Below are 14,063 nucleotides of genomic sequence, written 5' to 3'. Positions count from 1 at the left end.
GCCGTGGCGGGCGCGGGCGAACTACAAGTCCCAGCAGCTCCCGCTGCGGCCCTCGGCCGGCCCCTCTCGCTCCCCGGGAGCGCCTGGCGGGGCCGCTGGGCCGAGGGGGCCGCCGGCGGGGCTGGCGGGCGGGGGGCTTCCTGCAGGCCTGGGGGGCGCCGGCGGCCGGCGCGGGCGCGGCGGGCCGGGCAGGGGCGAGGGGCGCCGGGTGAGTGTCCTCGCGAGCGGGCCGGGCCGGGAGGGGACCAGGCGGGGGGCGGGCTGGGGGCCCCGCGTGGGGCGCGGCCGGGGACGACCTCTGATCGCCCCCCGCCCGCAAGACGCCCGCTCCTGCTGGGACGAGGGGCTCGGGGCGCGGCGGGAGGGGGTCCCAGCGGCCGCCGGCCTAGCGCGCTCATCCCGCCGCGGCGGGGGAGGGCCCGGAGCCCCAGCCTCCGAGCCGGAGGGGCGGGGGCGCCCGCTATTCTGGGGTGCGGAGCTCAGGACGCTCCCTCCTGGAAACCACGCGGGGGGCCCTGGGCATTGGTTTCGCACGTCCAGCTTGGGTGCGGGGATTCAGGAGGCCCTTTCCTCAGGAGAGGGACCCAGGGGTTCCTTCTGCCCCCAGGACCCCAGGAAAGGGTCCAGCTATTGTTTGCCTCCCCTTCTCGTCTTGGGGTCTAGAGTTCGGAAGCTCCTTCTCAAAAGGCTATTCAGGGGCCCAATGTCTCCAGGAGCTCCGTGCTTTCTCCTCCCGTCTTCCAGCTGAGTTGGGAATTGAGGAGGCCTTTCCTCTGGAAGCAGTCTAAGGGTTCCTCTGCCTCCTAGGAATCCAGGAGGGGACCCAAGTAGTTCCCCCACCCTCCAACTATGGGGTCTGGGTTGAGGGGGCATTCAGGAGCTCAGCACTCTTTGTTTGCTTACCCCCTTGCAGCTATGGGGTTGTGGCTCAGTATGTCCCCTTTCCCAGAAGGGGAACCGGAGATTCCCCCACTCCCAGGAACTCAGCCCTAAGGTAACTCAAGACATCCCCCCAACTGGTAATCCAGCTGAAGTGGCTCCAACTATTCTTCCTCCACTTCCCCACCTCCCCCCACCCCCAGCCATGAGGCTGGATTCAGCTCAGGATTTTTTCTCCTGGGGGGAACAAACACAAGTGTAGAGACATAATCCCCACACCCAAGCTGTGGGTTCATTGCTCAGAATCTCCCCTCCCTGGGGGTTCCCCCAGTAACCCAGAGGATCCCCAGGTATTATTTTCACCTACTCTGCAGCTAGGGGTTAGAATTCACAGTCTTCTAGTCAACTGGGAAAACAGACATATTGATAACTGACCCCCGCTGTCCCCTAAGGGATCTCTAAATCTCCCTGCTCTGCTTCTACTTCCCCATCAGGAGGGGTCTCAAATATGGTCTCCCTCCCCTCCCCACCAGCTTAGGGAACAGGCATTGGGATCATCTCTCTAGGAGAGAATGTACTCCCTAAGCTGTGAGGTATGGAATTCAGATTGCCTCCTTCTCCTGTCTTCTCCCCCAGTGACCTAAGAGGGGTACCAGATGTCATCCCCCCCCCACAGTGCCTAGGTTATTCTCCAACCACAGTTTGTAGAGCTCAGCATACCACCTAAGAGTTGAGTCAGGGGCCCTTCTTTCTACAATCTGTCACCTCCAATTTGGGTGAGAGGAGGGCAGGAATTTGGGCCATGTGCTCAGGACACTGGAACTCTGACACCACCCTTTTCCCAGGAGGGGGGGCCAATTAAAGGGGTTGGAACCTAGGACTCCCTCTTTCACAGGATCCCCACAAGAGTTCAGGATGGACAGAGGGGCAGAGCCATGGGATTGGGCACTGGAGACCTAGTTTGGGGTCCCATGACTTTCATCCAGGTTCAGGGCTGAGAAGGGAGGGTCCCACCATGTCCCACCCAGGGTCCTTCTATACCACATCCTGACTGGGCAAGTGAGAAGTCTTTCTGCAGAGTCGGGGAAAGATCCATGAGTGTGTTTAGGAGTAAGTTATGGGGGAATGGCTGAATCCCTTCTCCCATCCCTGCCCAGACTCCAAAGAGATTCCCTGTTTCCCAGAACCTATTTCCACCTACTCTGTGTCCTCGCTCTGCAGATCCTGTCCCTGAAGCAGTCAGCAGTTTCACACCTGGGATGCGTCGCTCAGTCCTAGTCAGGAACCCAGGCCACAAGAGCCTGAGGCCTGTTTATGAAGAGCTTGACTCTGACAAAGAGGACCTGGACCCAGTTTCTGAAGACCCAGAGCCTGATCCAGAAGACCTCAACACTGTCTCAGAAGATGTGGACCCCAACTATGAAGATCTGGACCCTGTCCCAGAGGATCTGGGTCCCGATGTGCAAGCTCCAGGCTCCATCTTGGGGAACCAAGATTCCCATCCCCAAGATTTGGACCCCATGTCTTCAAATTTCGACCTCGATCCAGATGTTATTGGCCCTGTACCCTTGGTTCTCGACCCTGACAGCGACACCCTAAGCCCCACCGCACCAGACGTGGACCCCCTTTCCTCCAGCCTCACTGCCACCCCCCAAGTCCTGGCCACCAGCCCCGAGGTGCTCCCTCCCCCAGCCAGCCCGCCCCGGCCCTTCTCCTGCCCCGATTGCGGGCGAGCCTTCCGCCGAAGCTCCGGGCTGAGCCAGCACCGTCGCACCCACAGCGGCGAGAAGCCCTACCGCTGCCCCGACTGCGGCAAGTCCTTCAGCCACGGCGCCACCCTGGCTCAGCATCGTGGCATCCACACCGGGGCGCGGCCCTACCAGTGCGCTGCCTGCGGCAAAGCCTTCGGCTGGCGCTCCACGCTGCTGAAGCACCGCAGCAGCCACAGTGGCGAGAAGCCGCACCGCTGCCCCGTTTGTGGCAAAGCCTTTGGCCACGGCTCGCTGCTGGCGCAGCACCTGCGCACACACGGTGGCCCGCGGCCGCACAAGTGCCCAGTGTGCGCCAAAGGCTTCGGGCAGGGCTCCGCGCTGCTGAAGCACCTGCGCACGCACACCGGCGAGCGACCCTACCCCTGCCCGCAGTGCGGCAAGGCCTTCGGGCAGAGCTCAGCGCTGCTGCAGCACCAGCGCACACACACCGCTGAGCGCCCCTACCGCTGTCCCCACTGTGGCAAGGCCTTTGGGCAGAGCTCCAACTTGCAGCACCACCTGCGCATCCACACCGGCGAGCGTCCCTACGCCTGCCCGCACTGCTCCAAGGCCTTTGGGCAGAGCTCGGCGCTGCTGCAGCACCTCCACGTGCATTCTGGCGAGCGCCCCTACCGCTGCCAGCTCTGTGGCAAGGCTTTTGGCCAAGCCTCGAGCCTCACCAAGCACAAGCGGGTGCACGAGGGCGCCGCAGCTGCTGCCGCCGCCGCCGCAGCAGCAGCCGCAGCGGCCGCCGCCGCTGGCCTGAGCCTGGGGCCTGGCTTGAGCCCTGCGTCCGTGATGAGGCCTGGGCAAGTCTCCTTCCTGGGTCCTGATGCTGTGTCTGTGCTGGGTTCTGGCCTGGGTCTCAGTCCTGGCCCCAGCTCTGGCCGCAGCCCTGACCCTGGCTCTGCTCTGGGCTCCCTTTCCAATCCCAGCCCTCAACCTCTCTCTGGCTCCACATCCACCCCCAGCCCTGAGCCTGTTGAATGTTCTGACCCTAAGCCTAGTGATGATGATGACCCTGACCTTGTGCCCAGCCCTGACCCCAACCCTGACTCCCATCCTGATCCCTGCTCTCCTATCCGTGACACTGTCAGCCCAGCCCTCCCTACTGGTGAGAGCCCAGAGTGGGTAAAGGAGCAAGGGGCACTACTGGGGCCTGATGGCTGAAGGGGACACCAGCACCACAGGCCTGGGGAAGTTGTGTGTTGTGCAGTTAGTAAAATCCTCCCACTGCCTCCCGGCTCTGCGTTGTGGCTTGCCTTCTGCGCTTCCTCCCCTGATGCACAGCCTGGCCCCTTCCCACTAGCTGAGGGAACAGGCATTAGGATCATCTCTCTAGGAGATGCTTCTGGTTGCTGGGTGAACAGAGATGGGAGGGTGTGGCCAAGGCCAACCATACACCTGGAGCCACACCCCCACAAGATTCCTAGCTTCCCCTGACTATAAGGTCTCACATTTGTCCATCCCACTAGTCACCACTCTGCCTCTCCAGGCCTGGGTTGGGGGGTCCTAGTCAGGGGAGACTTGCCCTGCAGGTGGCCTGACAGAGTCACCTCCCTTTAGCTTTTCCACAATGCTGGAATCTCTGGCATGTTGCTGGTCCAGGTCTAGTGGGCTGTAACAGAGGTTGACAAAGGACCATGGCAGCAGCCATCCCCATTTGCTCCCTAAGCCTACCCCTTGCCCTCGGAAGCCCACTAGGCAAATGGAGGCCGCACGTTTACGTGTTCAACAAACATCTGCTGATTGTTAGTGTCTCCACAAGGGAGCAAGATAAGTATGGCCCTCACCCTGACAAAACACATCATCAATTACATTCAGATTACATCTGAAACTATTTCAGAAGTAATCAGAGGATGGCACATTCTAAAAGAAGCAGAACAAGACTTCCGATTTAGGTGGCGTGAACACTGTCCGGAGGAAGGGTTTTACAGGTCTAGTACCACTAAATGAATAATCAGCACTGCTGCCCAGATTTGTCAGCGATCTTGCATTTGCTCATTTATTTCTTTCAACAGCCCCGAGAGTCCAGTAACTCCGAGTATTTGCCATTTTGCAAATGAGGAAACAGGCACGCAGTGTTTAAGAGACACTGGAAAATATACAAGTGGCAGGTAGATGGCAATGCCTAGATTTAAACCTGAATTGTCTACCCTGCAGAGCCTGGTGTTCTTAACTATTATGCTCCAGGGCAAAAGCGTGTAAAGGCCCTGGAATCATCAAGAGATGAACTAGAGGCAGAGGTGGGAGCTAGACCGGAGAGTACTGGCAGGCGGTGGTGGGGAGTTGTTTCCCAGCAATGGGAAGCCGCCAGCAGGTTCTCTGGCAGAGGACTGATATGAATAATTCTTTGAAGGTGCCTCTGGTTACTGGGTGAACACTGGAGTCAGCGGGTAGCAGGAGGAAGTGCGCCAGGCTGGAGGAGGTTGCTTCAGAGGTCCAGGCCAGGACTGCTGGGGGACTCTGGACTGTGGACAAAGGGTGGGTGGGGCGATAAGTGGTCCTATTTGGTTTAGAAAATTGGTTTGCTGATGGGCCGGGAGGAAGGAGAACAATCCTTAGGTGGGTCGCAGAGTCATCGCCAGACCCCGCGGAGGGTAAGGGGTCAAACTCTGAACATGGAATTCACGAAGTTGGCACCACACGCGGGGCCTGACAGGGAGCCAGGGGTGGGGCCAGTCACTGCCGCGCTCAGAGCCAGTCCATTTATCTCCTCTCCGGCAGCGGGATGTGACGCTAGGACCTCACGACCGCCATCGGCTCGCGAGTCGCAGGCTAAGGCACGCATGCGTGCATCTCCGGGAGGGGTCGTCGTGGCGCAGTGGGCGGGACTGGATCAGTCACGTGGACACCCGGGCGCCCTCGTCACGTGACCGCGGCGCGGGTCAGCTGATGCGGGAGGGTTTGAAGCGGCGCCGCGAGGGAGCGAGGCCGCAGTGACAGCGGCGGGCGCTCGGACCCCAGCTGCCCAGCCGCGCGCCCCGCGCCCCGGCATGGCAGCCCCGGTGGGCCGGCGCGGCTCAGGTGAGGGCGGACGGCGCGCGGGGCAGCTTCTCCGACCTCGGGCGGCGGAGCTGCCGGAGTCCCTTCCCCAACTCCAGTGCGGGCTTCTCAGCTGCTCCACGGTAGAGACGTGGGCAGATTGCTCCTAGAACTTGGGCGGCGGGTGGGCAGGCACCAAGCTTCCCCCCTTCCCAAAACCAAGCTCTGCTCCGGGGTCCTGAGCTCAGGCAGCCAGCGGGCCGCCGGTTTCTCCGACTTGGGTGGCGAGATGTCCAGGATTTCCATTCCGAGCCCAAGTTCTGATTGCACAACTTTGCTGGAACTGGGACAGCTGGCAGCAGCTTCTCTGACCCGCACGCGAGACCCCAGGCTTCCCTGCCTGAACGCAGGAAGCAAATGCGCAGTTTCCCTGAACTCAGACTGTGGCTGCCCAACTTCCAGCCTCTTCAGAGGTCCTCTCCCATCCGGAATGTGGAGGAAGAGTGTTGTCCTCCCCTTGAGCTGGCTGGAAACACCTGATCGGCGTCAGGACTGGTAGGCTGGCGGTAGGCTAGCTGTTACCTAGCCAAGGCAGGAGCCGCCTTCTGGCTTCCCTTCCTCCTGGCTTGTAAACAACAAGCGCATCCAAGCTCCAAAGGGAGAGGCCAGAAGCTGGGACCTCCCTACACCACAGTTCTGACTGCACCCACGCTTATCCTGATGGCTTTTGTGCTGGGTTGTGGCTCAGTGGTGGACCACTTGCCTAGCATGTTCAAGGTCCTGAATCCCATCCCCAGTATTGAAAAGTAAAAAAAAAAAATCTATTCTGACAGCTTGCCAGACAAGGTTCCAAGTCCTAGAAAGAAAAAGCAAGGAGATGATGGGGATGTTAGGGACAGTTCTGGGACATGGTCACCATGTCAGTGTCACTGTGTGACCCCAGCCTTTGCTGAAACTTTGGGTCTTCCTGTTAGTTTCAAAAGAAGAACTGTGCTCAGCACCGCTTGCTCACTGAGGAATGATGGAGGTCCTTACCTGCGTGGCTTCGCTAATTCAGCGCAGCTTCAGGATCTGTGATGAATGTTTTTGACTTCCACTTTTCAGATGAGGAGCTTAGGGAGATGTCCTGTAAGTTCCAGGACCAGTGCCCTTGGTGAGGATGGAGTGAGTGGTCTGCAAATGTGTTCTAGGGTTATTACTGTTACTGCAGAGCACCCCTTCCACAGGCCTATGGCTTGTGACAGTGTCATCAGGACAGCCCAGGTTGTGATGAGTTCAAAGGTCATCTATTGGGTGTTTGTCCAGAGAAGCCTGGAATGTGAGGCTTGGAATTGGGACGAGCCCGTGGGCTTCATATACCCTGTGGGAACCCAGTGCACGCAGTTCCTTCTCCCCACAAATCCGCAACAGGAACATAGATGAAGTGCTCTGATACTCACCACATATCTGTCCTCGTGATAAACACTTTATAAGTATCAATCCTTAGCTTCCCTGTGATAGATGATTATTGCTCCGTTTTGCAGATGAGGAAGCTAAGGGTCAGCAAGGCTGAATGTCCTGTCTGAGCTGGTGAGCGGGGCCACAAATCAGCTCAGGCTTTTTTTTATTGGAGAGTGGGTCTCCCTAGGTGGCCTGGCCCTCTTTCCTTGACTCCTGAGTAGCTGAGGTTACCAGCTTGTGCAAGTGCACCTGGTCCTTTTGATTATCCAAAACACCAGCTCAACACCTCTGTAAAGGACCACTGCATACAGCCATAAAATGATGCAGGTTTTCTTAGACCTCTTACAGTTGTTCCTTGCTTGGCAGAAGCATGGATTAGGGGCAAGAAGGCAGAGGGAGTAGCCCAGGCCTTGGGCTGAACCTGTAGCAAGTAGAGCTGCCCAGGCCTTACTGCTTTCTCCTGATTCCATAGAGACCGAGCGACTCTTGACCCCCAACCCTGGGTATGGGACCCACTCAGGGGCTTTGCCAGCCCCTCCAACCCCCTCAGAGGAGGAGGATCTCCGCCGCCGGCTCAAGTACTTTTTCATGAGTCCCTGTGACAAGTTCCGGGCCAAGGGACGCAAGCCTTGCAAGTTGATGCTACAGGTGGTCAAGATCCTGGTGGTCACTGTGCAGGTGAGACCAGCCAAGCAGGTGGCCCAATCAAACGCTATTTAAAGCTGCTATTTCCCTGGAAGGAGAGGCTGGAAATGGGAGCCTCTTCCTGATCCCTCGCAGCAGCATAACCACATTGACAATGCGTAGCCAGCCAGGAGCATTGGAGATTTGTGTGTGCAGCAGCTCCTTTTCAGCTCACAGAGGCCCAGTGCTGTAGTCTCATTGCATATGTGAGGCCAGAGAGGCTCGGAGAGGTTCAGGGACCTGTCCAAAGCCACATAGTGACTGAGCACTAGAAGATAGCATTTGAGCCCAGGCAGTCTGACACCATGTGGACTCTCAAAGAGAACCAATCCAGAGGCTGAACCAGGTGATCCTGCTTCCTCAAGCCAGGCCTGTGCTGGGCTTTGGGGACCCCACAATGAGTCACGCTCAGCCCCTGCCCTCAGCTCTTGCTTCTGATCCAAGGCTGTGGCTACCCTGGGTAAAGGGCCTAGTAGTGTGCTTACTGGGAGGTTTGGGTTTAGGCATCTGGTAAGCAGGTGATGAACGCTCACCGCTGCTGTGAGATGTACAAGTGCCCACTGTGTGCTGCACCCTGGGGACATGATGGTGGTTGTGGCATGGAGCTTAGGCCCTGAGTGGAGGGCGAGGAGGGCAGCATTTTTCACTCCAAGCAGAGCTGCCCACCCCCAGGATGCCTCTGGGGCCCACTCTTCTTCTTCCTCCTCCTGTGCCCCAAGGGAGGCCCTGTCCCAGCAGAGCCAACTTCCCCTGCCCCTCTTGCCAGCTCATCCTGTTCGGGCTCAGCAACCAGCTGGCGGTGACATTCCGGGAGGAGAACACCATCGCCTTCCGACACCTCTTCCTGCTGGGCTATTCGGATGGGGCGGATGACACCCTCGCAGCCTATACCAGGGAGCAGCTGTACCAGGCCATCTTCTACGCTGTGGACCAGGTGCGTGTGGACCGTCCGGGAGCGGGACATGCGACAGAGCCCTTGGGCTAACGAAGCCTCCCCTTCTCTGCCCACAGTACCTGATGCTGCCCGAGGTGTCGCTGGGGCGGTACGCCTATGTTCAGGGTGGGGGTGGCCCTTGGGCCAACGGCTCAGCGCTGGCTCTCTGTCAGCGGTACTACCACCGTGGCCACGTGGACCCAGCCAACGACACCTTTGACATTGACCCAATGGTTGTCACTGGTGAGTGAACAGGGCGGGGCTTAGTGTTGGGAGCCTGGGCTTCTGGGATTCAAATCCTGGCCAAGGGCCTGGCTGTGGTTAGCACTCACCCAGCCTGCACAAGTCCCTGGGTCCCAGCCCCAGTACTGCCAAAAAAAGAACCAAACCTCATAAAATCCTGGCCCTGCCACTTGCTCATCTGTGACATGGGGTTGTGATTTGGGATCATGATCATGAACACTTTGACATGTACAATGTGCTCGGTAGAACTCGTGGACAGAAAAAAGCCAGGAATTATTTTCTCATATCATTTGTTCTCTAACTTATGGGGTCCATGGAGCATCAGGCAGTAGGGTCTCTGTAGAGAATAAGCCCCCGCCCTGCCCTAGGGGAGACAGCAGGTTTTCAAGCACAAAGTGCGAAGTGAGCAGGGACGGCCTGCGGGGGCTTAGGGGAGACCAGCCTAGGCCTCCCCTGCTCCCTGAGGCCCTTCCCTGACTGCCTGTCCTCAGACTGCATCCAGGTGGATCCCCCCGAGAGACCCCCTGTACCCCCCAGTGACGATCTCGCCCTCTCGGACGGCAGCTCCAGTTACAAGAACCTCACGCTCAAATTCCACAAGTACTGCCTGCTCGCTTGAGGGGCTGAGGGGGCCGAGGGCGGGGGCACAGGATGCCTGGCATCCTGACCTGTAGACACTTCCCTGCAGGCGGGGGCAGGGCTGTTGCACAGATGCTCTGTGAGCAGTTCCCCTGCTATCTGCAGAGTCAGCACAGCAGGGAAGGGGGGCTGGCATGGGGACTGGGAGGGACGGGCAGGGCCCCTCCCCTCACCTGAGCCTCCCCCTAGGCTGATCAACGTCACCATCCACTTCCAGCTGAAGACCATCAACCTCCAGAGCCTCATCAACAATGAGATCCCCGATTGCTATACCTTCAGTGTCCTGGTGAGGACCTCCTGGGGTCTGGGGCCCCACACGGCTTCTGAGTTCCAGAGCTGGCACTTGCCAGGTCAAGGAACGTGTGGGGAGCCTTGGCTGAAGGTGGTGGTGGTGGGAAGGCTGGGGCCAGTGGGCTGTCCGTCGGGCAGGTCTGGCGGGGCTTGGGGCTGCTGGTCAGTCTGCCTCTGCCCTGCCCCACCTGGCCCCTGCAGATCACATTCGACAACAAGGCACACAGTGGGCGTATCCCCATCAGTCTGGAGACCCAGGCCCACATCCAGGAGTGTAAGCACCCAAGTGTCTCCAGACATGGTGAGCCCCTGAGCCCCAGACCACACCCAGGCCAGCGGCAACTGGGGGCCCCCCTGACCTGCCCAGGGTTCCCTGAGCCTCAGACCAGCACTGACCAGGAATTCTGACCCCAGCCTTCAGAGTAACCCCTGAGTCCCCTGACCACATAGCCCTTTGGGTCTCCAGCCCTGGCCTGCTTCAAGCCCCAGCCTCCCATGGTCCTGTGTCACCCTTGACCCCACCATCCTCTCTGTGCAGGAGACAACAGCTTCCGGCTGCTGTTTGACATGGTGGTCATCCTCACCTGCTCTCTGTCCTTCCTGCTGTGTGCTCGCTCACTGCTCCGTGGCTTCCTGCTACAGAATGTGAGGCCCAGGGTCCCGTATGCCAGTGCCCATCTTGCCCAGCCCTGAGGCCCTGAGGGCCAGGGCTTCAAGGCTTCTGTGCCTGGATGGACCCTCATCTCACCTCCTCCTGCAGGAGTTTGTCGGGTTCATGTGGCGGCAACGGGGACGGGTGATCAGCCTGTGGGAACGGCTAGAATTTGTGAATGGCTGGTACATCTTGTTGGTCACCAGCGATGTGCTCACCATCTCGGGCACCATCATGAAGATTGGTATCGAGGCTAAGGTGGGTCATGCCCATGCCCTGCCCTGGGTCCTTGTGCCATCTTGTCCCAGGTCCTGGCTTCACCACCATGCCTGCCTGGGGCCACATTCCTCCCAGGAAGGGTGGGGTTGAATGAAATGACACTGGTCTCACCCCTAGAACCTGGCAAGCTATGACGTCTGCAGCATCCTCCTGGGCACCTCCACACTGCTTGTCTGGGTGGGCGTCATCCGTTACCTGACCTTCTTCCACAAGTACAACGTGAGCCTCATGCCCCTGAGTGGGCCTGGGCAGGGATGTATCTGGCCCTCTGAGTGACCACCATTGCCCCCCAAATACACCCACACACATAAAGCAGCCACAGCCGTTAACTGTGCCCAGTTGCAAGTCTCTTCCTCACCTGCCCACCATACACATACCTGTCCCTGCACCTGGGCAGGACCACGGGCACCTGTCCCTTCTTGTCCATAAGCTGGTCATCCATGGGGCTCCCTTGGACCCTCCTCCCCAGGATGGCCTGCTTTCCTCCCCTGGGTTGGGCCACATTCTGAATCCTCCTGCCCCCCACAGATTCTCATTGCCACATTGCGGGTGGCTCTGCCTAGTGTCATGCGCTTCTGCTGCTGCGTGGCCGTCATCTACCTGGGCTATTGCTTCTGTGGCTGGATCGTGTTAGGGCCATACCACGTGAAGGTAGGAGCTTCTGGGGACAGGGGTGCTCGTGAATGCAGTCCAAGGGTCCCTGGCTCCCCCTGAGCCCACTTTACCTCTCACCTCCCTGACCTGAAACCACCCACCCTGACCCTGGTACTGTTTCTAGTAGTCTGTAGCAATTTTGCTGTCTGTCCCCTCTGACCCCCAATAGCACTAACATTGACTTTGTGACTGTCATCATCACACCTGCTGATGATCCTGTGTTGATCCCAGTTATTCCATCCTCAGCTCTGCTGATCCCTTTTAGCCCTGGGGAAATATGTCATTTACTATGTGACCTTGTCATTGACATGACGACCCTCCGATGGCCCCATCGTGAATGCTGGTACTCTGCCCACTGACCCCCTGACCCCTGGTGACCCTGCCTACAGTTCCGCTCACTGTCGATGGTGTCCGAGTGCCTGTTTTCGCTCATCAACGGGGATGACATGTTTGTGACGTTCGCGGCGATGCAGGCGCAGCAGGGCCGCAGCAGCCTGGTGTGGCTCTTCTCCCAGCTCTACCTCTACTCGTTCATCAGCCTCTTCATCTACATGGTGCTCAGCCTCTTCATCGCGCTCATCACGGGCGCCTACGACACCATCAAGGTCAGCTGCCCAGCCTGCCTCCCTGGGCGTCCCACACACATGCATGGCTCTGAGCTCTGTGGCTGCCTGCCACCAAGGAGTACTGGGGACAGAGAAGGCTGAGCAAAGACACAGAGAGAATGTGGGAGACTCTGACGTCCAAGGGAGGCCCAAGTGGGACTGAGGCTGCCCAAGTATCATCAAAATGGGCTCAGGTCAGGACGGTTCCTGGGTTTGCTTTTACTAACAGGGAATCTGAGGCAGTGTCTCAGGAGCTTGCCCCATGTTAACTCCTGAGTGTGGAGCTGGGTTCGGCCCAGGGCCAACTGAATCTGCAAGACACCCTCTCAACCCCTGTGTCTTATGGAACTTCCAGGAATGCTCATCTTCCTGCAGGTTGCAGGGGTCAGAGAAAACAGAGCAGGACATGTGGGTGGCACAGGACAGGATTCTTTTAGAAAACATGTCCCAGGGTGTATTCTGAGCCAAGCTCTGTGCTGGGTGCTGGGCATCAAGAAAAAGCAGGCCTTAACAGTCTGAGGTCTTTGGGAAAGATGGTGATACAAGAGTGGACGTCCAATGGCCACTGACCCACTGGCAAGAGGTATGAAGGAGTGTAGAAGGTAGATGGTACCCAGCTTTAGACTGATATTAGGGTGGATTTACAAGAAAGCCTCTAGAATGTTCTGTCCATGACTAGGCTTTAGCCACATGCAGCTATTTAAATTTTGATTTGAACTAAAAGGAAATTCAGTTTCACACTCTGATCATCCATGGGTCAAGTACCCAGAGGCCAGTGCGGCTCATGGCGGCCCTGATAGACAGCTTAGATAATTGAGCATTCCCATCATCTCAGTTTCAGATTGAAGAGGTGGAAAACAAGGGAGGGCACCTGGGGTAGGAACAGTCACAAGCAGAGAGACCTAGAAGCCAGGAAGCACTTGGAGAAGAGATGGTGCCTGTAGTAGGTTGCGGGGGAAAAGGCTGTGCTAGGCCCTGTGGTGTCCTGTGTCACTGGCAGATGTGTGTCCACCCCATCCCGCCCCATGCACAGAGCTGCCCACCCCATCCCGCCCCATGCACAGAGCTGCCCATCACATCCCGCCCATGCTCAGAGCTGCCCACAGCCATGTTCCTGCCCATCAGACCCCAGGAGCCCCATCAGGTCTTGCTCTAGCTCTTGGAAGTCCTGTGTGTCCGCTCAGGACTTGTGCCCACAGATGTGTGCCATCTTTGCCTCACGTCATAGATGTGTGTCTGGGCCTGCAGCAGAGGGCACCAGGACTGACCAAGATGAGGCTTGTGGGTCGGGGCAAGGGAACAAGAAACAACAGGTGGAGGTCATGGCGAGAGAGCAAAGGCCCAAAGGTGGGAGCCTGTCTAACCATCATCAGGACAAGGACACCCAGATAGCAGGAGAGGGGTGCAGACCTCAAGGGCCTCAGAGTTGGGGGCCACTTTCATGCTGGATCTCCTGGCGTCTCTCCCCAGCACCCGGATGGTGCTGGTGCAGAGAAGAGCGAGCTCCAAGCCTACATCGCACAGTGCCAGGACAGCCCCACCTCTGGCAAGTTCCGACGCGGGAGCGGCTCAGCCTGCAGCCTACTCTGCTGCTGCGCAAGGTTGGAATCCTCCCTGTTAGGGTTGAGAACTGGGGCCCGAGCTTGAAGGGGAGCGTACCAAAGAGAACTGACACTTTTCCTTCCTACTCCCCTCCTCCAGGGATGCCTCGGAGGACCATTCGCTGCTGGTGAATTGACTGGACCACCACTGCCCCTGGACTTCATCCCGCCCGCTCCGCGGGAACCCCTGCTTATTTATTTTCAGAATTTGCTTTTAAGAATTGGCTCCCTGTCGCGCCCTGTGAGGGCCTGGGCCAGTCAGGTCGGACACCGGGAAGGGGAGGGAAGAGGGTGAATGTTAAATAAATGGGAAAATAAACTTGTTCTCATTTCTAGAGGGAGGGGCAGCCCCAGCGGTAAAGGGTCTTCTACCCCTTTAAGGCGCCGCCAGACTCCGCCCGGCCCGCTTGGCCAGACCTTCCTAGC

At 58.5% G+C, this 14,063-nt stretch overlaps 2 protein-coding genes across 3 annotated transcripts; both read left to right on the top strand.

The window, feature by feature from the left end:
* Window positions 1-138: 138 nt before the first annotated feature.
* On the top strand, window positions 139-3,868 carry Znf358 (zinc finger protein 358). Of its 2 annotated transcripts, none has more exons than XM_027954965.3 (2): window positions 139-208; window positions 2,101-3,868. In XM_027954965.3, the coding sequence occupies exon 2, from the start codon at window positions 2,139-2,141 to the stop codon at window positions 3,798-3,800; it is 1,662 nt and encodes a 553-aa protein (XP_027810766.2). In that variant the 5' UTR covers window positions 139-208; window positions 2,101-2,138; the 3' UTR covers window positions 3,801-3,868. The 2 variants fall into 2 exon arrangements, with proteins under 2 accessions (XP_027810766.2, XP_027810767.2); XM_027954966.3 differs by lacking the exon at window positions 139-208 and adding an exon at window positions 546-1,989.
* A 1,648-nt stretch (window positions 3,869-5,516) lies between these two features.
* Window positions 5,517-13,950, top strand: Mcoln1 (mucolipin TRP cation channel 1). The gene is made up of 14 exons (XM_027954943.2): window positions 5,517-5,657; window positions 7,528-7,733; window positions 8,506-8,673; window positions 8,751-8,916; window positions 9,408-9,516; window positions 9,745-9,841; window positions 10,048-10,147; window positions 10,385-10,491; window positions 10,607-10,756; window positions 10,895-10,996; window positions 11,306-11,428; window positions 11,821-12,036; window positions 13,507-13,637; window positions 13,738-13,950. Exons 1-14 carry the CDS (start codon window positions 5,627-5,629, stop codon window positions 13,772-13,774), a joined length of 1,743 nt encoding a protein of 580 aa, XP_027810744.1. The 5' UTR covers window positions 5,517-5,626; the 3' UTR covers window positions 13,775-13,950.
* The last annotated feature ends 113 nt before the right edge of the window (window positions 13,951-14,063 follow it).

The sequence above is a fragment of the Marmota flaviventris genome, chromosome 1 (genome assembly GCF_047511675.1).
Source record: "Marmota flaviventris isolate mMarFla1 chromosome 1, mMarFla1.hap1, whole genome shotgun sequence".
In the NCBI taxonomy this organism is placed as follows: Eukaryota; Metazoa; Chordata; class Mammalia; order Rodentia; family Sciuridae; genus Marmota; species Marmota flaviventris.
The sequence above is the reverse complement of the archived record's forward strand: the minus strand, read 5'-3'. Positions and strand labels throughout refer to the sequence as shown.

What these genes read in the sequence shown, in the direction of transcription:
- Mcoln1 (XM_027954943.2), top strand. Translation starts at nt 5,627, where the DNA reads ATGGCAGCCCCGGTGGGCCGGCGCGGCTCAG. An exon ending in GGTGGGCCGGCGCGGCTCAG is followed by an intron (nt 5,658 to 7,527) that starts GTGAGGGCGGAC and finishes CTGATTCCATAG; the next exon opens with AGACCGAGCGACTCTTGACC. An exon ending in CTCACGCTCAAATTCCACAA is followed by an intron (nt 9,517 to 9,744) that starts GTACTGCCTGCT and finishes GCCTCCCCCTAG; the next exon opens with GCTGATCAACGTCACCATCC.